General features: G+C 40.1%; 5 protein-coding genes across 7 annotated transcripts; 3 read left to right on the forward strand and 2 right to left on the reverse strand.

Moving 5' to 3' along the window:
* The first annotated feature begins 9 nt into the window (after positions 1-9).
* BBS4 (Bardet-Biedl syndrome 4) lies at positions 10-4,077 on the forward strand. 3 transcript variants are annotated; one of them, XM_070278974.1, is made up of 11 exons: positions 10-286; positions 369-508; positions 581-693; positions 960-1,250; positions 1,310-1,466; positions 1,536-1,658; positions 1,729-1,813; positions 2,482-2,568; positions 2,770-2,981; positions 3,177-3,366; positions 4,024-4,077. In XM_070278974.1, exons 1-10 carry the CDS (start codon positions 208-210, stop codon positions 3,348-3,350), a joined length of 1,461 nt encoding a protein of 486 aa, XP_070135075.1. In that variant the 5' UTR covers positions 10-207; the 3' UTR covers positions 3,351-3,366; positions 4,024-4,077. The 3 variants fall into 3 exon arrangements, with proteins under 3 accessions (XP_070135075.1, XP_017106285.1, XP_070135076.1); XM_017250796.3 differs by lacking the exon at positions 4,024-4,077 and having other exon boundaries at positions 11-286; positions 3,177-3,472; XM_070278975.1 differs by lacking the exons at positions 2,482-2,568; positions 4,024-4,077 and having other exon boundaries at positions 11-286; positions 3,177-3,472.
* LOC108131751 (G-protein coupled receptor dmsr-1) lies at positions 3,396-27,475 on the reverse strand. The gene is made up of 7 exons (XM_017250797.3): positions 27,305-27,475; positions 6,563-6,874; positions 5,473-5,644; positions 5,278-5,404; positions 4,882-5,076; positions 4,489-4,671; positions 3,396-4,421 (listed from the first exon to the last, which is right to left on the reverse strand). Exons 2-7 carry the CDS (start codon positions 6,821-6,823, stop codon positions 4,100-4,102), a joined length of 1,260 nt encoding a protein of 419 aa, XP_017106286.1. The 5' UTR covers positions 6,824-6,874; positions 27,305-27,475; the 3' UTR covers positions 3,396-4,099.
* On the forward strand, positions 10,019-10,639 carry LOC108131752 (cuticle protein 65). Its single transcript, XM_017250798.3, has 2 exons — positions 10,019-10,091; positions 10,225-10,639. Exons 1-2 carry the CDS (start codon positions 10,080-10,082, stop codon positions 10,510-10,512), a joined length of 300 nt encoding a protein of 99 aa, XP_017106287.1. The 5' UTR covers positions 10,019-10,079; the 3' UTR covers positions 10,513-10,639.
* Positions 11,729-14,409, reverse strand: LOC108131748 (zinc finger and BTB domain-containing protein 20). The gene is made up of 2 exons (XM_017250795.3): positions 13,723-14,409; positions 11,729-13,654 (listed from the first exon to the last, which is right to left on the reverse strand). The coding sequence occupies exons 1-2, from the start codon at positions 13,915-13,917 to the stop codon at positions 12,164-12,166; spliced, it is 1,686 nt and encodes a 561-aa protein (XP_017106284.2). The 5' UTR covers positions 13,918-14,409; the 3' UTR covers positions 11,729-12,163.
* LOC108131753 (uncharacterized) lies at positions 20,163-20,681 on the forward strand. Its single transcript, XM_017250800.3, has 2 exons — positions 20,163-20,480; positions 20,549-20,681. Exons 1-2 carry the CDS (start codon positions 20,363-20,365, stop codon positions 20,638-20,640), a joined length of 210 nt encoding a protein of 69 aa, XP_017106289.1. The 5' UTR covers positions 20,163-20,362; the 3' UTR covers positions 20,641-20,681.
* Positions 27,476-27,931: the final 456 nt, after the last annotated feature.

Genomic DNA, 27,931 nt, shown 5'->3' on the forward strand with positions numbered 1-27,931 from the left:
AATCCGGCTAACAAGTTAATTTCATTTTTTCTGTTTGCGAGCCCCGTCGGCATTGGCAACCACCCTAAAACGCCACGTAGCCATGGAAACGTTACGAATTTTCACAACAAAAAAGTTTGCCGGCAGTGACAAAGTAAAAAACAGACAATTCCACAAACTAATCTAGAGCTTTTTTATCCTTGGCCAGGATAAGGTCGAAAAATATTCATGTACGAGTTGGGAGTGGAGCAGATTAACTGCAACGGCAGACTCATCGACTTGCCCAGCTTGGAGGTGGTGCGTCCAGGTACATACTATACATATATTGATCTGAGAAAATCCTCAAACTTTGTGCAGAGTTTATTTTACTTAAGTTTCTTGTGCATTAGCTCCCAAAATGCCCAGCGATGCTAACATTGATTGGCTGCTCCACATTTATTTTACTCGCCGCGAGTTCACGCGCTGCCGTCGCCTCATCGAACGTGAGCTGAATCGACATCTGAATCCCGAGTACCTGTACTTTGTCCAGGTGAGTGACAGCCATTGGCCAATGGCTGGTGTCTAATGTAAGGTATCTTTTCTAATTGATTGCCCTCGCCAGGGCCTAATTGACCGCGAAGAGGGCAATAACATCGAGGCACTGCGCCACCTGCAGAAATCCGTGGAGCTCAATCCGCGAAATATTGAGACTTATAAGGAAATCGGAAGGACGTTGTAAGTTAAATTGTGGTTTTTTTTTCTTCTAAAAAGTTCCTCAAGCTATTCTATTATTCAATTACATTCAAGCTTGAAAGGTCATTTGAGTGTAACTATTGATTTCATTTTCATTCAATTTAATGTCGTATTTATTACTTCTTACCTTTTCCTACCACTTGAGTCAATTTCATAATGAAATTGGTTGTTTACTCCGTTAGCTCTCAATTCAACAACTGTTTTCCCCAAATTGCTCCGAGTAGTGATTTAAACTTGTGAATTTCCAGATACCTTATGGGACGATTCAGTCAGGCTTTGGGCGTTTTTCGAGAGGCTGAGCAAAGGAGTAGCATAAAGGACCATGAAATATATCACTATTTGGGCGAGCTACTGTACAGAGCGGCCACAACCCAAACTCAGTCGGAATTGGCACGGCAGCAGCAGGATGAGTCTCGGTCGTATTTCGAGCTTGCCGTACAAACTGGCCGGAAACAGGAGAGCTATGTCCGCCTAGCCGAACTGTATCGAAAGGACAAACAGTACCAAAAGGCCATTGAAGTGCTGGAAAATTGCCTGCAGTCAGTATCCTAATGACTTGACTTGTGGTTTTGACTCGACTCCACTTTAATGATTCCAGTTTGACGCCCGAGAACTCAGAGGTGCTGATTGAAATCAGTGTTTTGTACCTGAAAATCAATGAGACCCAAAAGGCCCATGATCGTCTGGCGGAAGTCGTCGGCATTGAGCGGAAATGCTCGCCCAAGGGCTTGTTGGCATTTGGTGCCATTCTGCAGGTGTGTATGAGACACCATTTTCCCACAAATATTATTCCATTCATATTCTTTTCATTTAATTTTTGAAAGTCTCGCAACGATGTGGATGGGGCCCTCAGCAAATATAGCCAAATCGCAAACGCTGAGCCGGAAATTGCCGAGCTGTGGAACAACATTGGATTGTGTTTTTTCAAAAAGCAAAAGTTCATTGTGGTATGTGCTGGTATCCCTTTAAATGGGCATATCATTTGCCAGGACTTTAAATATTTAATGTAATTGCCAGGCCATTTCATCGCTTCGTAAATCTGTTTGGCTCTCCCCGCTGAATTACAATGCCCTCTACAATCTGAGTTTAATATATATTGCCTGTGAGTATTACACTAAAATACCTTGTGATATTTATTTTAAAGTCTCTGTGGGTGAAATATTATATTGATTCATATGCAAAAGCTATTTGCTTTGTGCAAAACAAATAGTGATAGCTGGGATATAAAATATGTTTTAGTTGCAAATAAAGAACCCATCTGGAATAGTTGGAATAGGATACAAAAAAATAAATAAAATGTTAAAAATGTTACAAAATCTCTAAAAAAAATCCTGTTCAATATGAATATATTTTCAAAGCTGTGTAAATCTCGATTGAAATGTTTCGCTCAAATGGCCAACCAACAAACATAAATACCCCAAAGGGGTAATCCATGGATTGAACAAGATATTGGCTTTGAGCCAATACAAACTGCGCACTACTGCAGTGATTGGCCTGCAATGTTAAGGCTAATGAAAAGACCTAAACAATAGAAACTATAACTAAGTGAAAGGGCTAAAAATATACGCAAAAAAACAAAACAAATAATGAACAAAAAGTGAGCCCCCAAGGCGTAGGTTAGGGACTATGGGTTGGAGGTTTTAATAAATTCTTAAAAGTGGCAAGAAAAGCCCAAGCCAAAGGCGATTCGGACCTGGGTTTCTTTTGGCATTGTTTGTACTATTCCATCCATAAAGAAGAGCATCTGTTGTTTACTTTACTTGGCCGCAGCTGAACAATACGCCAGTGCCTTCCACACTCTCGCCGCAGCCATAAACCTGCGCAAGGATAATGCCGAGTGCTACATGCTCCTGGGCTGTAAGTTTAAGTAACCCTTTTGTGAAATACAGATGTACACTTAGAGAATTACTTTCTCTATATTTTTTTCCATTTTTATTTGAACCAAAATTATATTTTTTATTTAAATATCCTTTTCTTTCATTTTGCTAAAGTATACCAAAAATTTTTCCAGGTACATTTCTTATAATAACATTAACAATATTGTATTAACCTCGGCAGTGTGTTTACGTAAGCTGGACGACATGGAAAATGCCTTCGTGGCCCTCGAGCGGGCCAGCAGCATGTCGGTGGGTCCTCAGGGCGGCGGACGGAATCCCCTGGTGGTGCTGAACTTTGCCCTCTTCTGCTACGAAACAGGTCGATTGGCAATGGCCACCGAACAGTACAACCGGTTCATGAGCCAGGCCCAGGATCTTTTGTTGCCCACGGAAGTAAGTCGCCTCAGATTTCAGCACTCCCAGTGGATGTATGCTGTGGCCCATGAATAGACGACAACAGGAATTCCATTGCGTAATTGGCCACAAAATCAAGCAAAATTTAACAAGAAATACCACGCTCCACCAGCCAGACTGGGTGAATTCCTAGAATCTCCACTTACTCACTCCATTCTATCCATTTCCCTGCAGTACAAATTCCAAGCGACCAAATTGAAATCCCTGCTGCGAATCTCGAGCCAGGGCAATGGTATACTCCTTGATCCGATGGATTCCGAGGAATCCGATTTGGGACGAAGTCGTACAACAGATTTGCCGCCCGACGAGCTGCCCCTGGAGGTGAACGCTGTTGTTAGCCAGAACTAACATTGAATTATTAATGGTAATGGACAATAGACAAGCCACCACGAATTTGAATGTAACGCACATCAAACATTTATTTGAACGTGTTCACAAACTTATTTATAAATCGTAATATATATAAGCAGCTTATGTGGTAACCAATGTAAAATTCATTGGCACTCGGCTTCTTAATCAGAGTTCTCAAAAGAATAATCAAAACAGCACTTGATGTTTCCAGTTAGGAGGAGAGAACTACTCGGGGCTCGCGGAGTACTTTCTGTCTTCCTAACGTTCTGTTTCAGACATAGATTAGCTTTAGATTATATCCTTGAATTCCTGTGGTTAGTCCTTAGTGGAAAGTAAATGTCTCGTATTAGTACACCATAGGCTCTTGTACTGTCTTATCCTAGTTTAGTGGCTTAAGTGCTAGAGTGTATGAATCTGAAACAGCAACCGGATAATGCATAAATCTTAATTCTCTAGTTTAATTGGAACGAAATGGCACTTCTTAAACAGCCAAATCACGAAACTAAATTTTAAATCTCATCACAAAATCATCGTTTGTCCTTCTCACAAAGTCCTGTGCAATTTTTTTTTCGTTACGAAACCTAACGAAACTTTTATAAAGTTTAAGATTTAGAAATTCAAATGGAGCTTTGCCAAGACATCTTTGATGGTCTTAACCTATTCCCCGTAGATCGATCCTGCACCTGGCCTTGGTTTTTTGATCCTTCTCGTAATCACATCTTGGAGACTCTCCCATCTTATCACCTTTACACACATGTCGTGGTTACTCGGGTCAAGCGAGTCATCTCTGTGCTCCCGAAGTGCCGCTTCATGAAGAGCGACCGGAAGGTGGTTCGGAACTGCTTCGACATCAGACCGTAGAGCACGAATCCCACGGCGGCATTGATCAGCGCCAGGAGGTCCATAAGCTCCCCGAAGGGCGGATAGCAGTGGGCGAAGAAGCATTTTTCCATCACCCCGGACAACAGGCCCAGCAGTCCTTGAGGAAACTCCGTGACCAGGAACAGCACTAGCACAGCCACCAGGAGCAGGGTGGTGCGATCGTTACGTCGATCACATCGCGGTGGCCTAAAAAAATACACAAATAAGAGTTTAAATAATATAAAGAAAATATATACAAGAAAAAGATAATCACCTTTTGGACTTTGTTTCGTTAAGGTTGAGCTGGATGGCATACTTGGCGGGATTATTGTAGTCCCGAAGCTTTAAACGACGCCTCGAGGCTTCGCACAGGACGTGCATTAGCACGGTACTGATCACAATTAAGATGGCACAAGGCAGCAGTTTGATTAGCACGGAATGTATCCAGAAATTAAATCTATAAGATGGTTGAAAACCATAGTATTTTTATTGTTTTTTAGAGGTAAGTTTAGAGTAGAGTTAATAATAAATTAAGTAATAAAGACTAGATACAAAGCTAATATATTTTTAAACGATGTAAATTGTGCGAAACTACTGTTGAGTTTAAGAAAATTATTACAAAATTGAAGCAAAATAAATACTACTATATTATTTCCTATTAACCCACCTGTATAGCACTGAGTCCTGATCGAAATACACATGATACATGGCCTCCGATTGGACATTGTCCACGTCATACGTCTCACGGACCTTGAACACAAAGTACGTGGGCAGGCAGAGGATCGGGGAGAGGACGAAGGGCAGGAGGATCGCCTCCCGGGAATGTGCTAGCAGGAAGTTGGCACAGCCCCCGTTCGGATGTCTGTGGAATAGAGACGGTAACATTTGGCTATAAACCAGAGACGGGAAGAAGAGAAGAGAAGCCACATTGCTGACGTGTTAATCAGATTAGCCGGATGTTGGTTTTGCATTGCGGATGTATTTATGAATCGGTGCCCAAAATGAGTGGTAATTCGCAGAAAGGAGCATGCAAAGCTGGCTGAAAAGTGTCTATTCCACTCACCTGATGGCCACGTATCGCCACACGGCCAGCGTTACCGTCAGTCCAATCGAGATGGTGTGCAGGATCTGGGTGAAGTGCATGTGTATCAGCAGACACACCGCCCAGGTGTAGCTCAAATCCTTTTCACCTGCACATCAACACACATTCAGCGATTAACCTTAAATATTTACAGACAGTGGCAGCTTTGAAACTTACCAGGACCCATATATATGTATTGATAGGACGTGTAGGGTATATACTCCAGCATCACAAACATATCTGCCACTGCCAGCCACTTCAAGATATTATTTATTGGCGTCTTGGCCATTTCCTTTCTGGTCAGAACCATTATGTTCAAGATGTTTGCTATCGTCCCGAATATGCAAATCTATGTGGTGGAAGGACAAAACGTTTACTGGCTGACGATAAAGTGTGTTATTTGTTAAAAACGAAACTTTACCCCCCACCCCCCCACACTCTCGATTGATTGAGCCCCACACCCGTGCGGAATCGTAAGCAGGGTGAATATTTTATTCATTCAGCTCGTGATGTACGAGCATTTTCAACTCACTGGGCAAGAACGTTTTAAGTTTCAGTGCCAACTGAAACTTTTCCTACTATTTCAACAGTCAACCCTTTTCTCAACGTCGCCTTGAAAAAAATAAACAAAGTCTCTGACGGAAAGTTTCTTCAGATTCAAAGGTTTTTCCAATCGAAAAAATAATTAAATTAGTGAGCGTCAACCCTTTGTTTAGGCGCTTCTATTATTTTATTTTTGGCCAAACTTAAATTCTTTGACAAACATGAAAAGGACTCTGGCAGGCAAACAAAGATTTCCAGGATTGCTAAACAGATTTATTGGCTTTAGGCAAAAACCCTAATTCCCTAGAATTAATAAAAGGGAAAAAAACAAAAACACATTAACGCCTTAACCACATCAAATATAATTTATAGCCATCGAAGGAGCCCTTTGTGCCGTATCCTTTTAAAGAGACCCCCCCTGAGGAAAAAACAAAGGACCCAAAAGTCAGGCCCTCAAAAAAGCCAATGTGATTTGTAATTTTGTGGAAAAGCTACTTTAATTCAAGCAACAAGACGCACAAAACGAAAGAACGAGAGATTTCCTGGACTTGGGTACAGAGTTCAAAGGTGACACAGTCCCTTGAATTCATCAACGGACTGAGATCCTTTCACTGAGATTTCGGTTCCATTCATAAAATGTCTTGGCCTTTCCGGCTTATCATTAGTCAAAAGTGTCTTTTGTTTTTCGTCCGACTCGAATCGCTAACGGAAGTCCAACACTTACCATAAGAGAAACATAGCCATGGATGTTATTGTAGGCACGCAGCCAGCTGTAGATTTCTCCCTGACAGTAGCCATGACACTCGTCCACCTGGTTGGTCAGATTCTTTCTCTGGTGCTGGTTATACTCGTGCATTAGTTGCACAAACTTGTCAATGTCGCTGCTGGTGAGCTTAAAGTCCTTCAGAACTGTCTCATTGAATGGCAGCCGGTGTTGGGAATTGGATTGTGGCTGCGACATATTGAGGCTGGTGTCCTGCATCATTACAGTTCTATTAGAGTCCCTTAGGTAAAGGAGTTTCTAGCTAAAAGAAACCTGAAACAAATGAATAGATAAAATCTATGAATAAAGTTGTGATTTGGTAGTAGTTTTATATTTAATATTTATCTCTCCAATTTACTCATTAATTTTTTCCAGTGCTTATATTAATTATCCAAGTATTAGCTGTAAACCCCCGTGGGAAAAATCACAATTGGTAGTAAATTATACAAAATCCTGTTGTCTGGACGACCAGATTGCAAAGTGCATTGTCCAATTCTGTTGCAATCACCAGGGAGTTTGTTAACGAAACTAAAACCACAATTTTCAAACTAGTTTTTAGCACACATTTGTCTCTTCAAATACCAACAGGTAGTGTTTACCAAATTAGTGTTTCATTCCGAGGCAGGAGCCTCCCACACTCCAAGCCCAACAATGCAAATTTTAGAAACTCGTGCCACCGCCCAGAACTCCTACATAATAGGAATACTATGGAATATTGGCCATAAGACTATAGACAATTTGTGTGAGTATTGCGGCAACAGAGCTCGAAACATAATTAACGAAATATTTAATGCAACTGTGAGTGGTTAGAGTGCAGCAGAACGCACCTGTCCTACTGTCTGGCCGCCGGTGATTTCCAGCTGCCTGGGCGTAGCAGGCAATTAATTGGATACACAGACAATTAGAGCAATCGAAATGGAAATCAAAAGTTAGAGTAAATATACCCAAATAAATTGATAAATATTAAGTTATGTTTATTTTACAAGTTCAGAGAAGGAGAGTGGAGTTTTCAAAATATCTTCAAGTTCCTTGCCACATTTCTACATTGATTTATAATTTAAACAATATTTTTTTTTGTCTGTATAGTTATGTTTAGTTATCAGTTGGCAGCTGGCATAGGAAAGCGCTACCAGATCACTCAGTCTGTGTGAGTTGGCCAAATCAAAGTCTACATGTAACATGTCCACACGTCGTCGAAGGTGTTGCATACAGCTAATGGCCCCAGACGAATCAGAATCCAAATCTGAATCCTGTTCGCAATGGATTTCGCAACTAAATCAGCACCACTTGATTGCCCGATTGCATTGCCACCATGTGGTATGCATAATTTTGAATTACTGGCTCTCGACTCACTGGAGTCTCATTGGGTTTGGAGCTTGACAGACACATTCAAGCCAGTATTGCCTGTCTGAGGTTTGAAGTTGATGGATTGGCCTTTCGATTTTGTCAAACGACTTGCATATGTTGCGGGCAATTATTCTTTATGGCCAGTACATTCAATCGATATGAAATAATAATTCTTAAGTGGTTGATAAATAAAGATTTTTATTTCATATAAATTGGTATTTGTATTGCAAGATTATTTCATTTAACCTCTACCTGTTTATGGTGGAAAGGTCTTAACCTTTCTGGTGGAATATGGCTTATGGAACTCTATAAAAACCTCTAATAAAGTGAGTTTCAAGCTCCATATTTATTTCAAGACTTATTGCAAAGAAGTCCTAAGCTTTTCTCTTTCTTATTTAATAATTCAGCTTGAAAGCAGTGAATTAAATATACTGGCTGTATAACCCCAGATTACCAATTAACTTAATTCAAATTTAATTGTTAGACTGCAAAAAAAATAAAGCTTTATGGACGCTTTCTTGGAGACACGCCCTCCCCTAGGCAATTATCTAGTTAGGTCCTGCTGCCATCTAGTCGGAAAGTCCTTTTCTATTCACAATACGGTGGCCTTGACGAATACGTACAAACAGGTGGCGCACCCCACACACCCACACCCTCACGCACACACACTCGCACCGCCATTGAAGAAAAACAAAATGGCGCCATCAACTGACAGCTGCAGATAAACACCAAAGGCACTCCAGGCTGCTTTTCCTTTTTTTGCCAACCACTGTTGTTCTTCCTTTTTGTGGCATTCGCGATGCCTTTAATTAACGTTTCGCTTGTCAAATATGCCTTCTGCCTGTGTGTGCGTGTATTTCCTCATTTTTTATTGCCACATTTTCCAGAGGGAAAGCTCTCTTATCGGATACGGCTCAGACCGTATAGCCCCCGCTGGGCCAATTGGCTGAACGATCCAGGAGCACCATCTAGGAGGCCTTTGTGGCCCATTATATCGCCTAATTATTAAGAACGTTAAACTGTGAAACTACCGCTTAAACGTTAAACGTTTACGCATCCATATGACTACTGGCTGTGAGCCCTTATCAGATGGCCCCAATGCCACCACATCTTGGCTAAAGCCACATTTTCAATTAGCCAAGGTAAACAAAGCAAAGCATTTGAATTGTCAGCATTTGTTACCGTCGGCTGTTGAATATGAAATGTTTGTTTGCAAATTGGAAATGTAAATGGTTTATTGGTATCATTTGTCAGGCCGTTTTGTATTTGCCAGCTGCATAAAAAGTGGTTTTACTTTTATACAAAATAAAACAGATTCAATCAGCCATTGTGCTTGAAATCATAAATAATTGATATGAAATATGTATGATTTTATCTGACAATTTCAGCCACTTTGATTTAAATTCTGTGTTATTATTAAGTGCCAACTATATATATGTACATATTAATTTATTTAATTTGTTAAGTAAATCCTAAGAGTAATCTTCTTACTTTACAAGTTTAATGATAATTTAAATTCAGGAAAATATACCTCTACTTAAAGCCTTAAAACCTACTTCCCCGGCAAGGAAATAATTTGTTGTTTATGACTTTGGCATTTTATAAACAGAGTTTACTGGTCAATAGAGCTGCAGATAATTTATGGAGGCAATAGACACTCAAAGTAAGTACTAGAAATAATTTTGTGAATTAAAAAAAATGCTTAAGCTGCGCGCCCGACGCGACAGGCGACTGGCACTGGCACTGGCGTTCTGTCAGATACTTGGATACATGGCCAAGCTCAGAGATACACGCACACACCACACATTGAGATACTTTGAGTCGCCCCGGCTGGCTTGTTTGTGCAATTTTGGCTTGATGTGGGCATTTTATATGCTTGTATATAAACTATTTCTCGATGCGTGTCTTGTGTTTGCTTTTTGCCGATTTTTACTTTATTTTTGGGCCTAAATAGCTTTTGCCTAATGAGTGCGTTTGACTTAGTTTTGAGTGAGTTTCTAACAATCCACGCACCGCCGAAAAAATCGTATAAATAATCTCGTTCTGACTGCCAACAGTGTTAGTTCAATTGAAGCCAGAGTGCGAACAGCTTCCATCCTCGTCAGTCATAAATCATTAACAATCCAACACAATGAACTTCACTGTAAGCTATTTTCATTCTAAATAACTAAAGTGGAAAACACAGTGCAGACATTTGAAAAATTTCTAATATTCCATTCCTCTGGTATTTTCTTGTTTCGGTCGTTACGCGCAAATGGAAAATTCTTGGGCAACAGTTGCTACTCCTCCTCGCCTGTGTTGCTGGCATCCTGGCCGCACCCGCTCCTGTCCCCGAGGAGCAGCAGGAGTCGTCCGCGAAGGCTAAGCGAGGACTCTCCCTGGGCTTGGGCTACCATGCTCCGTTGGTGACAACCTCGCATTACGTGGCTGCACCGACCATCGTGCACCACGCTCCAATAATCTCGCACGCCCCCCTCATCGCCCACGCCCCCCTAATCGCCCACCATCCGGTGTCGTCGGTGTCCTATCATCTGCCCTCCTACCACTCTATTCACCATTTTTAATGAGCCATTGACGTGAGCAGCAGTACCTTCAGCAGCAGCAGCACCAGCAACAGCAGCAGCATCAAAATTGCAACAGAATATAGAATATATATATGTTAAATTTCCTGAAATTTTTATGAGCATTGGACTCTACCTTTCCTGGACATTTCCCAACTCCCCCTGCTTTTGTAAATAAAAATTGTCGTCGAGCAATTTAAGCTGGTTTCAGTGTTTTTCTTTTAGTGGAAAGTGTTTGTGGGGTGTTATTATTTCAAAAATCTGACAATCTAACTTTAATTGAATTGTGAAATCTGGAATTTCTTTCAAAACTTTCAAATTAAGATAGAAAATTTCAGAAGCTGGCAAAAATATTTTGGAATTATTTAATAAAGTCAAAATTGTTTGACAAAGTCTTTCACCCCAAACCAATAGTCTTTAATATTTAATAAATTTTAGTTCGTGAAAAATCTACCCATTTTGAATAATAAATTTAGTTTCATAATTTGCTAAAATTTCACATTTTTGGTAACTAAACCTTTTTTAATATTTAATCAAAAATGCACAGGATATTAAGTTAAAAGCAATTACCACCAGGTCAAATAACACTTCATAAAATTAAACTAAAACTATAGAATGATTTTCCCTTAAAGATTTAATTAAATTGGCCACAGGACGCTGGGAAAATAAAATATTGCCTGTGGTTCTAACCCGAGGCTACTTGTATACCAAATAAAAATAAATATTCCCTTAAGTTAGCAGCAGAACCACAATTTTCTTAAATATTATTTTTTATACTTTTCCCTCATTTATTTTGCAAACACAAGTACCAACTAAGCTGGCTTATGCTGTGATTATAATCCCAGCACTTAAACACTTGTCCTTTGAACCACCCAGCCAGCGAGCAGAATTTTAAACATTTTCCAACTAAATTATAGCCATGATTGTGCTGCGCAACAGTGGCCATTAGAAGCTGGCATTCGCTTCGCCCCTTGACGGCTTTAACGGCCAACGAAGAAGGGCTTAAATTGTAACCATTTTTAAGAGAATAGCTGCATCTAAATACCATACTTTTTTATGCAACATGCTTTCCTCCACCGATCCATCATCTTAGCTTGACTTGGTCAGAGTTATAAGAAAAATTGCTATAAAATAGCTATTGAATTTCCTGTTTATGAAAAATAGGATGGCTCTTTAAAGAGCTATTTACTATAAAGTTGATGTAATGAAAGTGCAACTATTTAGTTTGAAAAATTACGCTTCCAATTTATTTACTAAAACTACTTGACTAAATTATTTCGCCCAAAACATTATTTAAATGAAAAAGACAACCAAGTATGAAAATAAACTTAAAAAATGAAAAACAGTGCAAGTAATTTCTGTGCAAGTTGTGACATCTACATTCTTACTTAATAACTAGTTTCATTAAACTTAATTTATACGTTTTGATTATTTCATTTTCTTTCCACGGCAGTCAAACTAAATTTTAAACATAATTAAACGAAAGAAACTTTCAAAAGACAAACTATCAAACATTCTTCGTTTGTGGCCACTTAGTTTATTTTGTATTTTATTACAAAGGTTATTAATTTGCACTGATTTAGACCTAAATCTAAAGAAACTTAAAATCGTTGATTAAAACTGAAATCCGCCACATTGCAATCCATGATGTAGCTTAGTCAGAGAAGCTGTCGCTCCAGTAGGTGGTGGTGAGCGGGGCCACCGACTTGAAAAGATCCCGGCCCTGCCCATGATGGCCCTCGGAACGGCGCTTGCCCGAATTTCCATGCGAGTAACCGTCTCGGCGGCCTTGCGACGAGCGATTCTCCTCCGACTGGCGCTGGCAACCGATGCTCTGATGGCGCTGCAGTCGCTGCTGCGTGAGGAAGGTGCGCTGGCAGCGTTTGCATTCGTATATGAATCCATGCTCGTCATGTTTCACCGCCATGTGGCGCTTCAGTTCGGCCCGGAGACGGAATACCTGGCTGCACAGCTCGCAGCGGAAGCTGGCACGCTCGTTCTCGTGGCGTTCCAGATGCGTCTTGTAGGCCCACTCCACCTTGAACTTCTTGCCGCAGATCTGGCAGGTGTGCTCTGTCCGCTCGTGGGTCTTGCGATGCAGCACATAGGATTGCTTGCGGGAGAACGTCAAATCGCACTGGTTACACTCGAACGGACCCACCGACGGCGTCGATGAGCTCTGATACTTTTTCTTTTGGCCACTGGACGGTTCCTCGTCATCATCCAAGGGCCTCTTGCGCGGACGTCCTGGCTTCTTCTTCTCTATCAGCTTCTCACTTTCATCAGATTCCACGGAATCGGAATCCGGACTCGTTGATCCCCCCACATCGGATACCTTGAATTCAGCATCATCGTTTAGCTCCTCTTCGTCGTCACTGGAATCGGATACTGGCGCGTCGATGACCACATATCCGCGGGGCCTACGCACTTTGTTCTTGCTCCTGGACAAGCGCTTGCGCAGACTTTGTTCGGTGGATTCCAGTTGCTTACGCAGCTGTATGGCAATGGAAAGGCTGCCCAAGCACTTGGGGCAAATAAACTGGGGCATAAAGTCCTTCGGCAAGATCGACACATTCGGACAGATGACCAGCAGCATGTCCGCGGGTGTACCATCGATTTGCTTATCGAACAGACTGACTAGATCCTCTTTGCTGGTGCAGACCCGGCACTGGTTCTCGTCCACAGGTTCTTCCTCTTTTTTCTCCCTGGCCGGTGCGGCAGTTTCGCCTTCGGCCAGTTCGGCGGGCTCGTCACCAGTGATTATTTCGCCTTCGCCCTCACCCTCTTCCTCGGTTTCAAAGTCGCCTTCACCTTCTTCATCGGCATCACCGTCTTCGGCTTCGTCGCCCTCTTCGGTGGCTTCATCTCCAGCTTCCTCACCCTCGGTGCCTTCCTCGGCGGCTTCGTCTGCAGCTTCCTCGTCCTCATCGGCTTCTGTGGAACGTTTCTTTTTGTCAGCGGCTGCATCAACATCGTTTTCCGTATCCTCCTTGTCGTCTTCTGTTGCTTCCTCTTGGCCATCGGGCTTAGATTTGTCCTTTGCTCCGGAGTCCAGCTCTTCGGGCCTCTCACCATCTAGGTACTCGGCCTCGCCCATCTCCGCATCTTGATCCCGAGACCTATCTACCGGTGCACCTGCATCTTCCTGCAAAAAGTAAAGAGTACCATGTTGTCAAGTCGTTTCCTTGGCGCCTTGCTTCTTGCTTATCTTACCTCTAGGTAGTCTATAATCTCGCCTACAGTCCCAGCGACGCCAGCCTCCACCGGCTTGGCGCCTGGCTCCTGTTGCTGCTGTTGGTCTAATTGTTGCTCTTTGTTGCCCTGGCCGTCCTCCCTGTTATCATGCTGCTGCGAGCTAATCTCAGTGCTTCCATTAGTTTCAGCCGCAGGCGTTATGTCGGCTTCCATTTCGCTTTTCGGTATGTTTGCAAAACAGGGGCGGGGGAGTCTTATGCCTTTTTCTCTCTTTTTTGGCGGGGCCACCCGGCAACTTTTACCATTTACTCAATTCCTTGAAAATTTCTCGACGCGCACTTGTTTTTCCAATGTCTTTCTATGTCCCGGTTGTTATTTATCACTTGCAGGACGATTTCCTTAGGTTCTTGGACACAAATCTGTGAAAATGCAGTACCGCGACGCGATGCAGCGTTACAATTTTTTTCTTTGCGCCATGTTGTATGTATGTATGTATGCTAGGGTGGATCGATTTTGGAATCGAAAAAGAGGATAAGAGTGGCGTTATCTCTCAAGAAATGGCGACAAAAAACCAACTAAGCCCCTGGTTTTGACTTAAAAAATAAAGTTTATATTTTGCTTTAACTATTTCAGCATGAACTCAAGGGAAATTAATAATTTTTAATAGCTCACAGTGAATTAAAAACTTCGATAAAAACCGAGCCACCCTAGCGCAGTTGGTTGTATGTATAAGAAACAGCTGTTCGGTTGTCGATAGTTGTGCGCATGTGCGATAAGAAATCGATAGCACGCACTGGCGCGCGCAATTTGAAAATCCCACATACATAAAACAATGATTTAAAGGAAATGTACGACTATGCAAATTTTTTAGAATATATTTCAAGTCCATAAAAACAGCAGTAAAATCATGCGTCAAACAGCTCGTCTTACCTGCAACTTTTTTTTTTCAAGGAAAAATTCATGTCGCGTGTTTGCCATAAAACTGGGGAAAAACAAAAGCCCCCCCTAATATTCACCCTGCAAACTGACGCTTGAAACAAAAACCTTGTAGTCTTGACTTTTCAACACGGCGAAATAAAAATTACGTGATTTGCATAATTTTCCGCCCGCTGTTGTGGGCATTAATTTGAGAAATGCCTCCTACATCAACAATACATTCAACACTTTGTGTTTCTCTGTTTTCCTTGGCGCTTGGCGCGGAAATATAAGCAGCACTTAGTCTGGCTTTTACAATTTCAAATTGCCAAAAGTCCTCAAATACCGCGTATTACTTAAATGCAAATATTTCCATTAAAATCAATTCCCAGCTCCCACAACACGACTGTCGCTTTGCGTCCGTGTTTGTCATCAAATAAGAAAACACATTTCAATAAAGTGCCATCCATTCCTTTTCCCCTGTAAAAAAAATAATGCCGCCCCAGGGATGACAAGAGCTTGATATTTATTTCAATTATGGGATGTGGCGACCCAGAGAAATTCTTGCACTAATGCGCCTGATTTTCCGGATGTCGCCTTCCCAGATTCCTGTGCGTGACTACAAGTTCACCAAGGACACTTGAAAAAATATGATTTTCTTTATGAAATTTAACCTTAACTTTTAATGAGCATGGAATGACAAAACATGTTTAAACGACATCGAAAAACGGTCATCGAAATTAAATAATAAAATAATTAAAAAACTTGTTTACAAATACCTTTGAAACAGATATGGCATGGACTGCAAGGTAAAAAATATTTCAATGAAAATACTTTCATTGTAGTGTGTAATTTAATAATTTTCTATAATGAGATGTGAATAAAATCATATATTTTATATTATTTTTCCTCGTGCAATTACGTTAGTCTGTCTGGCATTTATTTCTGTTGCTCTTCTGCATGATTTACGTCAACAATTATCGCAGCAAGACGTGCTCGGGCACCTACTTGACAATAACATCGTTTTCCCGGCTGGGTTCCCATCCAACCTGTTCCATCGTCCTGTTGGGCAAAATCGCTTATGACACCCGACTGCAACGGCGGAAGGAGATGGGTCTGGTTTCGAAGTAAAAAGATAAATATAGCGGCCCATCGTCTGTGGCAGAGATAAAAAATTCCGACCATGTCAACTGACACATACGCATCCCATTCTCTATTAATGCGGCCTGAGGCGACACTGGGTGATTAATTATGCAGGAGAGCCGTCGCATCCCAAAGACAAACAGCCAGCATATGCTCCTTGGCGAAGGCTTAAGCCTACATCGCAACAACATCCTGGATATATGAAGCTTCTATTCCACATAAAACAGGTGTTTTCTCTGAAGTCAGCAGTTAATTCTTGGAAAAAGGTGGCGCTAGATTCCTCTCCTTGGAATGCCAGAAGCAAGTGCGGCTGCTCTGGCAACCACAGGCTGAGACTTTAAAGTCCTTTCCCTTTAAATTGAAAGGTAATAATGACAAATGAACTTAATTAAAGGACAATCCATTATAAAACTGGATGAGAGCATAAGAGGAGTAATTAAGCGAAATGCACTTACCACATAAAAGTAAAATGTGAATTTCGTACCGAATGGGGTAATTAAAGGTAAAAGGATAATACATAATTTATATCCTTTATAAACACAAGTCATTAATTAAAAATAAAAAACTTGGCTTTCTGACTATGTTTTTAAATAATTTAAAAACAACAATCCGCAATCCCGCCGAAAAGAAAAAAAATATATATTTATAAAATTTTTCTCTTAGATTTTAATTTATTTGGAATGCCATTTAATGCATTTCAGTCGTTCCGCTCAAGAATCAGAAAAGAATTGAATAAATAATAATAAGTTAAATTGTGCTCCGAGCATTTTAAAAAATTGGATGATTATTGTCAAAAATGTCTAATCGCAGTGGACCACATCCAAGCATTTTCGTGCATTTTGAAGGGGAAAACCCAGAAAATTTGACAAAAAATCTAAAAAATATTTTATTTTAATTTTTTTGATTTTGATGCAGTTTTATGGAAAATCGATCAACTATTCGTTCAAGGTATTCCGCTTAAGAATCGGATGATTATTAGCAAAGATATGGACATCGTGGTGGAACAGATAGTGCCTCCATGCATTTTTGTGCTTTTTGAAGGGGATACCCCAGAAAATTTGACAAAAAATCTGAAAAATATTTTGTTCTCAGATTTTGATGCAGTTTTATGGAGAATCGATCAACTATTCGTTCAAGGTATTCCGCGTAAGAATCGGATGATTATTGGCAAAGATATGGACATCGCGGTGGACCACATAGTGCCTCCATGCATTTTTGTGCATTTTTGACAAAAATCAAAAATGCCCAAGAAAATTTGACAAAAAATCTGAAAAATATTTTATTCTCAGATTTTGATGCAGTTTTATGGAAAATCGATCAACTATTCGTTCAAGGTATGCCCCGTAAGAATCGGATGATTATTGGCAAAGATATAGACATCGCGGTGGACCACATAGTGGCTCCATGCATTTCCGTACTTTTTGAAGGGAATACCCCAGAAAATTTGACAAAAAATGTAAAAAATATTTAAGAAGTGGAACCTTTCGTATCATGTGACAAAATAGATTACTTTAAAACGATTTACCTCGTAAAAGATATCTGTGAAAGAATCCATTACTTAATGGCAATAAAATGAATTTCTGTTTAATATTTAATGCCGATTCAAGGCGTTTCCTTCGTCTAAGGATAAGCACGCCCTGAAGACATAAACACTTTATTTAAATGTTACTTTGGCTTTCGGTCTGAGCCATCAGATAATGTAATGAGTTTGTTAAAAGAGGCCTGCTTTCAAATTTCGTGATATTGCGACTAACAACATGCTGCTTCCGCTGTCATTTTGTACGTGTACTTCAATTGAAATGACAAGCAGACATTTCCGAATTTTTTATGCGGCGCAAACAAGATATAAGAGGAACAAAAATAAAAATTAAAAGATTTTCCCTGTTGGTTTATATCAAAGGAAGCCTACGCATCTGATTAATGTTTAACACATCCGTTTATCTTCTCTGGATTCGAGTGCTTGCTTTAATAAATAAATTATTCCCAAGAAAATGCAAATCATAGACAGCCAAAGTTTCCTCCCCGCAGGCAGCTTATGAAGTGAACTTTTGCAAGTAAAATAACTTTGCGCCATTTCGAGGAACTTTCATAACGGTATTACCTTTCCAATAATATGATTTCCACCTGCCAGCTGAGCCTAAGCATCACGCTCCACGAAAGGTGATGAATCGGATTTGCAGCAAAAAATACAAAAGTGATGCGTGTGGCACGTGTGCTGGGAAAACCTTTCAGCAAAAAGTCAATCGATTCGCGAATAATTATCCATTTTTACAGATATTCAAATTAAAATCCAATTAAAATGCATCGTTAACTGAAGGGCCATCTGTATCGATTAATCAACATCTCGATGGTATTTATAATTAAATAGAACATGTTTTTTTGGCAGCTGTAAAGACACGACACGGCGTATTAATTACGCCGTACTGGATCGCTTAATTAGGGACGTATTATCATTAATCTTTAACCAAACCATATGAAACTGTTGTAGCGCTCTGCAGTAACTTAATTGAAATGCCTCTCGGTTATTGTGTTAGGACTAGAGCTTGGAAGCTTTTGAAATTTGAGGCGAATGCTAATGGTTGGAGTAATTAATGAAACATTCATCAAATTCTAAAGCTGGTGTAAATGCTACAGACACTCCACCCCGTTCATAATCCTTTAGCACATTACGCATACGCAGCGTGCTCCTAGCTGCCGGCATACAAACAGTGTCGGAAAACAAATGGAAGTGTAAATAATAGAGAGCAAACAAGTGTGTATACTTTGTGCTTCTTTACGCCAACATTATAATATCCCCCGAGAACGTACTCAACGAAGAAAAATACAAATTTATTAGCGTATAATTTTAAAAAGCCCTGGGGTAACATGTTTATGCTTAGCTCTTACTTAGCTATTTTATTTTTTTGTTGTATTTTTACTCTGACTTTAAATACCCTGGGCAGATAGAATAGATATACATCCATGAGTGGCTGTCTGATTTGCACACGACCCAAATTAAACGGGTAGCGACTGTAGATAAAATACACGAAAGCAAATATGAATGGCCCTAAGTCTAGGCCCCTGTATTATTATTATTGTTATTAATATGAACTCACACTCGTTGGGTGCCATAGATCACGGTTATTTTTTGTGCCTTCGGTTCTACCCATCTGACAGGCTAATAAACGGAGCGATAAGAGGCTTTACGGGTGCCTCATTAGCCACCCCGCCCACCCATCTCCCACTTACCGATTGGTTTTTCCGCGAACAATTGCCATGTGTCAGACTCGGCTGGTTCCTTCCTCGGTCTTGGCAATGGCTCTTCCTTTCTTCGGCGCTCCTTTCTGACAGGATTGTCAATGCGGCACGTGTCTGCATTAGCATTACATGACTTAAACTGATTACAGACATGGCCGCAATACACCCAGACACGACTCCTTCTCGAGGCCCCAAAAGAATACAATTTCAATCCATTTTTGGAATCTAGACGCCGCCGCTGCCGCCGTTCGCCTTAGAAGTTGAGGTATTTTGAATAGACTTTTTAATTTGCCGCCACGCAAAGAAATTCCCAAGTTGACGTAATTTATGAAACGAACGAAATACCAAAATTTTACTTTCTTTTGGCTCCCGACCAAGCGGCAAATTAATCGAACCGGTTTGTTTATAAATCAGCATCAAACAGCCAACATTAAATGGCGACAAATAACCGAACGATTCTCGTATTTGTATCTTTCATCTTTCACCGACTTCTAAATAAATATATATTGCTGTGTTTTGTGTGTTTTTTGGTTAGTGGGGAATGCCCAAACCGTCTAGAGAACAAGGCCAAAAGAAGATCAAAACACAAAGGCAAAATATAAACACAGCTTTTTTTTTTTGCCCAGATTCGTACAATGAACTGTCATATGCATAATACGTATGTTGTGGCAAAAATATTCAAACAGATAGCATATCGTTTTAATATGAGAGACTGAAATTTGGCAAACATCGACTAGTAAATATACTTTATAGGAAAAATTTAACAAATAATATATGTCCAAAAGTTAGAGGATTAACTAGTTTAGCTTCACGATTTTTGGTTAAAAAAAACTCATAAAATATATGAAGAATATCTTCTTTATAAAAGAATTCTAAAGATCAAGATCATTATTAGTTTATTATAAAATAAAATTCTATATGGTTTCTCCCATTTTTATTCTAATATATAACCCACTTAAGAATTATGAATAGTTAAATAGATTATCAATTTGCATCATTCTTTCTTTTTCTAAAATTATCTTGGATTGTTATGCTTTCCTCCAAGGTGTCCAGAAATTCCGCCTCGAATCGTTTGTTCTTTTGCGAAACTTGTTTTCCGGCTCCGAGTGCGGACATTCCGCGGATTATTATATATTGTTGGGGCAGATGGCACTGCCATAGAAATGGGTAAACCGAAAAACCAAAACAAGAATCCAATTTCTAAACAGCTGGTGGAGAACAAGCTTCTCATACCAGTCTCCCTCTCCTGGGCTGGACTTTCATTCATCTCGTCTGTGGTTTTCGTATAAATAGCTGCGGTCACAGCGGATTCAATTAGACTTCAAGCCAACCTCAAGAACTAAACTCAAGCCAAAGCCCAAAAATGTCGAGATTCATCGCCGTCGCCTTTGCCATCCTTGCCATCTGCCTGATCCTTGTCAGCGCCGCCCCCGCCCCGCCCCAGCTTCTGGATGCCCAGACAGCCATCCAGAAAATCATCGGTAAGATTTAAATCGTTTAAGAGGACTTCCACACCACTTAATGGCATTCTTTACGATTTCCCTTACAGATGCCTACAACCGCATCCCCGGACCTTCGGTCGTCCATCCCTGGGAGGTGGCTACTGTGATTGACCCCAACACCTTTGTGGCCCACTTTTAAAAATCCTTCTCTGACTCTGCTACCTAACTTAACTAAATGGCTAAAATAAATTTCCTAGAAAAATAATAGTTAAATCAAAATGAAAATGGCTTTTAATTTGAAAGATTTCTTAAATAGCTCTAGCTTTAAGGGCTTCTGAGAAGATTGTGATATAATTAGTTAGCTTTAAATAGTTTTCTTGGAAAGAATAGTACTTAGAATAGTACTTCAAATAGCAAATTGTGCCATGGAAATATTTGCATATAAAGCAAATCGAGCTTTGAAATTATTTTGACTTTTCCCAACCACCGGATGATGAGTTTTGTGGCCAGAAGTGGATTTTCCACAGAGAACTTTGTGGCTTTTGGGGGGGAGGTCGACAGATGTGGAGATCAACTAAAGTTGGAGAACTCATCTGGAAGTCACTTCCTCTCCCCAAACTAAACACAAATGTTCTTCTTTTTGCGGAAGTTTTGCGGCCATTCGCCTGTTACCAACACACAATTCGCCCAAGGACAATTTGATAATAAGTGGATTACGAAGGCATTTGCCAAAGTTATGCCACACAGTTTTCTCATCCTGGCCATAATCTCATTCTGATGCACGAGACTGTGAAGTGTGTGCTTAGCACTTAGGCGGGAGGTCTAGAAAAAAGCAAGTGTGCTCAAAGCTCGAAGGATGCAATATTGCTATCGCGATTCAGTATGGAATATGGCGAGGCTAAAGTCAATGTCAATGCCAGAGTTAAAGCCCTGACAGGCAATATTTGATATCCGCAAGGCCCCCGCCATAAATGGGCACTATTGATAAGTGCAGTCAGGCTGCAGTACTCCCCCTGCTATGCAAATAGTCTTCTCTTTGAAGCAGTCGAGTGAAACAAATTGCCGAGCCGATCATAAAAACGTGGGCTTATAGTTTTATTTTCCCTACTACGTTACTCTGCCCTCAAACATTTCTTTTTATGGCCCTTTCATACATGTGGCGTGGGCCACTGAAAAATTCATTCGGAAAGTGAATTTCCCAGGAAGCATGTCTATCGAATGGTTTTTTTTCGCTTGTAAATTCAAAATGAATTTTTACCTCCCGCTACCTCACTCAATTGATAAAATGTTATTTTATATTTTGCTCAATATAGCATATGTATTTAATCAAAAGAGCTTTATCAAAAGCAACAGGATAAAGCCAATAAATAAATAAAAAAGTATGCCAATTAGTTTTGAGGAATTTTCAACAAAAATCAGAGTCAGGCGTTGATGGTATTTTTTGCAGAAATGAATACTTGTGATTCTTTGATTTGTAAGTGCCTTTGGCATATTAGCTGTGGCTAGTTTAAGGCATAGTTGGATTTAAGGAGAAATTGGCATGCAAGGCAGCAGGATAATTATATTGAAGGCCTGGCCTCTTTGGCAAATTACTAAACCACCCCGGCTAATTGCTTTGTAACTGCCTTTTAGTTACACTAGTTCCGCTTTGGTTAGTTTATCGTTCGGTTCCCTGGCAATTAATTAGTTTGTCCGTGGTCGCCCAGATATTTTATGTCTCTGACAATGAGACTTTACGAGGGCTTTTACGACACGCTTAGAGCATCCCGCAGCATCTCCGGCATCTATCCGGTATCTTGGCCAGCTGTTTAGCTGCCAAAACAAAGTTTATTCCGATCAGGAATTCCCAGTGGAATGCAGAAGAACTCGGAGACAAACTTAACGAAGGCCCAGCCCAATCAATTGTGAAAGACAGAGAAAGATTTCTCGCATGCGCCGGTCGCATAAATTTGTTAACCGCTTTCGAACTACATCGACTCCGTTTCAAATTTGTGTTCTGGGGATCGATTTGCAATGCAAATGGCTGTTCTGGCTGGTTGGTTGGTTAGTTGGGTCTCCCCCCCTGGCCGCATTCCCATTATAAATAGACCGTGACTTACCTCTCCTGCCATCAAACGAGTGACTTTTTATCTCGCCCACCATCAACCTGCGAGCGGCTTTAATTATGCAAATAACTGGCGCCACAAGAACGTGCTAAAAACGCAAAAAAAAAACGCAAAATGGAAGAGACAAACAAATATATAAAATTGGTAGAAATCTGATAAATATCAATTCCCACAAACAAGTTAATAAAAGCAAGTGAGCGCCACCAAGGTGGCCCATCCGACCATAAAAATACCCAATAATGGGAAGGGTCCGATCATTTTCGTAAAAGCCTTCATAAAAACCATCATCAAGTTTTGTTTGGAAATTCGAACATACTCTTACCGTGGTCTCGGTAGATGGTAATCATGTTTATTTTTAAATTCCAGCCATATGGTGGAGATATCAATTACCAGTAGACATTTGCCAACAACCATCAGTCAATGACTTCGTTTGCTTTACCAACAGGTTTATTGTTTTTTATTAGGCCCTGGCCCTCTAGCCATATATACATAGTAGTACATACAGACACATTAGTAAAATTGCGGATTTAAGGGCTTTTGGTCGGCCCTTTTGTTGGCCAACAAAGTTTGATGTTAAATGAATCGGATAATTGCTAACAGGATAATCCAGAGTCAATATTTTTTAATGAAAAAGCTTATATTTACCCAACCAATTAAGCACCTTATTGGAATTAATTCATGGATTTAATGAAAAGTGAAATTGGAAATTATACCAATTGAATTATAATAACTAAAGCCAACACTTTCTCCGATTGCAACTGATTTCCAATTTATTAAACTCTTTACAATTGGGATTACGTTTGAATTACATTTCTGACAATTTAAATAGTCGTTTAATTTGAAACAAACGCAACAGAACCAACGAAGCACACCTGAAGCCCCAAAATGTATGCTACAAAAACACTCTTAAGGCAACTCCTTTGGCAAAGGCCATGCCTTAATATTCAATATACAAAGGAAGTAGCAGTAAGTGCTTGTTGGAGCTTAACAGGTATGTATCGATTACCTGAGAAACCTAACCAAATCAACCCCGACCCCTGTTCATCTCACATAATGGAAACGAAAGTTGCGGCAAAACTCTGGAGGTAAGCAATATGCCAGATTGCCTTCCATGGGCTAACGATCCCCAAAAGGGGGTTAGACACTCACGATACATAAAAAAACGAGATGCGTGAGCTGCGGACACGCGACATTAACTTCGATGATGGGTGACACTTTTTCCGGCATTTGAAGCCCCTAACCACCAGCTCGCCAGCTTCCAAAAACGAAATATGCCTGCGTGGGTGTTTCTCTTTTGCTTTCGCACATCAAAATTGATGGCTCACGGAGTACAGTAACTTATAACCATAAACGAAACTGATGTCGGGGCCGACAATGAGGCCTTTGTTGCACAGCCCAACGACCGTAAAGGACCGGCTAATAAAGGAAAATCAAATAACAATCATCACAATTACACCAAGGACATGTACTAAGCAAAAAAAAAAAAACTCCAAACGAAACTGAAACTGAAACTGAAACCGAATCCCAAAACTGAACTTTACTGAACTCGTCTGAGGATGTTGGACCGAGATTATTAGCATAATCCAAGGACCGACAATCCAACAACCGGCAACTGTCGCCGAGGTCAGTAAACTGTAAGTGAATTTTTATTAAATTCCATATGCATTAGATGTTGAATATTTGATTCTCCTTTGGGCCAAAGTTGGATGACTTAGGGTACGGCCAGATTTCTCTTATGTCCTTGGATCTTTATGATACAAACAAGGCAAATTAAATTTAAAGCAAACAGCCCCGGGGCCTAAGCAAAAAAAGGTGTTATTTTATCACTTCTTTTTTTGCAGAATTTCACCATTTGTATGTGTATTTCAGTTTTATTTCCGCCATTAAGACAGCTATTGCGTTGCTGCCACGGTGTATATTCAATCATAAATCAAAAAATCTCCCCTTTTATGGGCTGCGGTCCCCGACATCCTGGCGACACATGTCAAAGAGCGTGTTCAACCCTGCTGGACACCAATTAATCAAAAAATTGTCTATGACCATAGAACATTTTCCACCCAAGGAGCGCCAGTTTGCGTTACGCTTCGCATCGTGTAGTTGACAACAATCAGGGAAATAGGTTAGCTCGTCATCTACAGGGTAATATGAGATCCTTTAATTTTTACACAGAATTTCTTTGGAGAGAGCTTCTTCCAGAGGTTGAAACAATAAACATATATTACGCAACCCGGTCGCCTGAGATGGCAAACAAAAAAATGCAAACCAGATAAATCAGATACGCGCATAACTCTGTTCCCCATTGGGATTTGACAGCTTTCGGGCATGGCAAGTGACAGGCAAATTATGATTGGGCACAATTCAGATTTATGTTCCTTATATAAGCTTCTTGGCATCTATTCTGATACGCTACTACGGCGCTACTTCCGCGGCTTCCGTGGCCTCTACAATTTTTCCTTTAAAAAGTTTAACCCAGTCAGTCTTCCAATAAATTGAGCTGTCAATGGTTTACTTTTTATTAGTGTTTCCGCTTTGATAGCTTCTGACGCAGCCTGGAATTTGCTGATTGAAGTTTATTGAGCAAAATAATCCTTGACGCCATCAAGTGATGCCATGTAATTGCGCAGATTAAAAAGAGTACCTTTCCACCATCTTGTTAGGGGAACATATTTCTGTATCTACGCAGAATTTATTCCATTTTCTGCGAATCCTTTATGGCCCTAAACAATGCATATACGCAGAACGGTTGTCCTTTATTAAATAATCGATTAGAACTCGGGTAATCTGTCAACCGAACACCAACAACGGACAAAGGATTGCGCAAAGTCATGATCAAATTAAAGGTATTTACAAAGAGGCGTAATAAATAACCTGGCTGAATGGTTTAACAATTGCGTGTTAGACAAACTCGTCAAGGACGAGGCTACCCCAATTTTGTGCGTAGGCAGGACACGAGAGTCTATCCAGAATACTATATTATGGATCCCTTTAAACGATACCCATGAAACTCAGGATACCATGCCATTTGGCAACTCATTTAGCAGCCATCTATTATTACACTTTTAGTTATGCAAATTAAAGACTTTGCTTTGAGGTCGTCCTGACAGCTTTTGGTTGTTGGTCCTGGTCTGTCTTAAAGGTGGCTTTCGGGATTCTCATTATTGCGATGTTCTCAGCTGGAAATCGCTCTGAACTTAATCAACTGCAGTTGCAGCCATTAAAATTAACTGGTTGAATGAGCTTGGCGAATCATTAGAAATGCAAAACCAACGGATGTAGTTAAGCAAATAATTAAATCTTATTACCCTTTTCACAGTCTGCAGTTGATGATGTGATTGCACTGAAATTTCTTTGTCTTTAAAAGGTTTCAAGAATTAATTTTTAAAGCCGTTTAGAAATGTTTGGTTGAAGAGAAGATTATTAACGTTTAGGCTAAATTTTCCGCTAATATATCTATTTTATTTTCTCTAAATCCTATCAAAAATTTTAAAATAATTTCTCTGTGTACCATTCATTGTCGCAGTCGTAGCACATTGCCATTATGTTTGCGTTTTGTCTCCAAAGTTCATAGCCCGGCAATCGAGACAAGTCCTGCCTGCATTAAGATAATTAAAAAGTTGTAAAGAAAAACATTTGAGCATTTAAAGCAGCTGTGCTAAAACCAAACGATATCCAACCAGATTTGGTTTCTTTCAAAAAAGAAAAGCCTTTGCCTTTGCCTGTGTTGTTGCCTTGAAATTATCGACAAACCCGTCGCCTACTTCGCGCGACTTTGCATTGAAAATTATGCAAACGATGCAGATCGAGTGGTAAAGGATACGCGCGGCGAGGTCCTTTGGCACTTTAAAAGTTGCCAACTTTTCTATTTACAATCCGCCACCCGGTGGCACTGCTTGGCTATCATTATCGCGAATCCTCGTGAACTGAGCGTAACATCCTGGGACAACATTCAACACTTTGCGATGTTAATTTTGTTTCATTTCATTATAGTCAAGTGTGCTCTTAACGTGCGCTTTTCTGTGGCTTTTCCGGGGCTTTCTTTTTTTAGCCTTTAGTCTACGCCTTTTCTACCTGAACCCAAATAGTGGTTGGATGGTATGTTTCAAACCAAGAAATATCCTTCACTCTGATTCCAGCGAGGGCCATGCAAATTCTTGGGCTTATCCTCTTAACGTTGTTTACGTAATGTATGCTTGTGGTTGAGCTTCAAAAATGTGAGTGAATAGCAAACTTTTCAATTTAGAAAATTTACCAAAGAAAAGCACATGCTAAAAAATAAGAAAAGCCACAATGCAAACATGTACCCATTCATGTTGAGCTTGAAGAGTAATTTTTTGTAAAATTTAAGGTCTTTTAAATGCTTCCTCCCACTGGGGGGAAAGTAAAGTTGATTCGGATTGAAAACTTTTTTAATTTCATTTTTTGCATCCAATTGACTGAGAATGGCTTACAACAAATAAACTCGTACAAGAACTTCGAATTAAAAATTGTTTCGCTATGAATACATCAGTAGTCTGATCGTGTTTGTGTGCCTAACGTATTCATTTATAATGGCAATAAACTTAATTGAAAATGAGTATTTATAAATTTGTTTACAATTGCCGGAGGAATTTGTTGGAACAATTTTTGCCATGAATTTAGATGAACAAGCAGGGCGAACCGAGGCGGACCGAACAGATATTTTTGAACAACATAACCCATTCCAGCCATTATGGCATATTTAAAATACAAATAATTTCTCAATTTTTATTTTTAACTAACCCATTACCCGAATATGCGGCGATACAAAATTAATTTATTTATTTCTCATGCCATTTCGCTGTTGTGGCTGTCAAAGCTCGTGGCAGTATCTCAAACACTTGAATTTTTTTGAAAATTTTCACACAGCTTGATGGCGCAGAGATATGTGTACACAAGTGCTTAGTTGTTCGTGTTCAAATGTCTATGTTTTTGGATTTTTTTTTTCCGACAAAACCAAAGCGAAATTTTTACCGCACGCGTTGAAAGCCACATTCATACTGACGGTGAATTTTGAATTTCATTTTTTTTTTGGAAAGGAAAAGCCATTTTAAAACAGAAAGGAAACCTTGAGGCACGTGCTGGCGAAAACTTTGTCGATTTGTATCCGAGAAAATAATAAATTGCAGAGTATCAACTCCCACACGAACACATTATGGTCACTTTGCGGCAAACACTTGTATTTTCCTAATTAATTGGTCGAGATGCTCGTACAATTAGAATCAACTTATAATGACTTTGGCAAGTGTTTCAAACATCATTTAGTATCCGAAACAAGGTAAGAGTTGTGGTTGTCTAGTCTCAAACTTTTCGCAGAGCTGTTGACCTTTTTGGGACTTTATCGAGAATGACAGAGAACATATACGAGTT

The sequence above is a fragment of the Drosophila bipectinata genome, chromosome 2R, assembly GCF_030179905.1.
Source record: "Drosophila bipectinata strain 14024-0381.07 chromosome 2R, DbipHiC1v2, whole genome shotgun sequence".
NCBI classification, from domain to species: Eukaryota; Metazoa; Arthropoda; class Insecta; order Diptera; family Drosophilidae; genus Drosophila; species Drosophila bipectinata.

Excerpts from the sequence above, each read along its gene's own strand:
- BBS4 (XM_070278974.1), top strand. The coding sequence starts at position 208 with ATGTACGAGTTGGGAGTGGAGCAGATTAACTGCAACGGCAGACTCATC. Across the intron at positions 1,251-1,309 it reads GTGCTGGAAAATTGCCTGCA|TTTGACGCCCGAGAACTCAG; the intron begins GTCAGTATCCTA and ends TAATGATTCCAG. Across the intron at positions 1,814-2,481 it reads GAGTTTAATATATATTGCCT|CTGAACAATACGCCAGTGCC; the intron begins GTGAGTATTACA and ends ACTTGGCCGCAG.
- LOC108131751 (XM_017250797.3), bottom strand. The coding sequence starts at position 6,823 with ATGATGCAGGACACCAGCCTCAATATGTCGCAGCCACAATCCAATTCC. Across the intron at positions 5,645-6,562 it reads ATGGCTATGTTTCTCTTATG|ATTTGCATATTCGGGACGAT; the intron begins GTAAGTGTTGGA and ends TCCACCACATAG. Across the intron at positions 5,405-5,472 it reads ATACATATATATGGGTCCTG|GTGAAAAGGATTTGAGCTAC; the intron begins GTAAGTTTCAAA and ends GTTGATGTGCAG.
- LOC108131748 (XM_017250795.3), bottom strand. The coding sequence starts at position 13,917 with ATGGAAGCCGACATAACGCCTGCGGCTGAAACTAATGGAAGCACTGAG. Across the intron at positions 13,655-13,722 it reads AGATTATAGACTACCTAGAG|GAAGATGCAGGTGCACCGGT; the intron begins GTAAGATAAGCA and ends TACTTTTTGCAG.
- LOC108131753 (XM_017250800.3), top strand. The coding sequence starts at position 20,363 with ATGTCGAGATTCATCGCCGTCGCCTTTGCCATCCTTGCCATCTGCCTG. Across the intron at positions 20,481-20,548 it reads AGCCATCCAGAAAATCATCG|ATGCCTACAACCGCATCCCC; the intron begins GTAAGATTTAAA and ends TTTCCCTTACAG.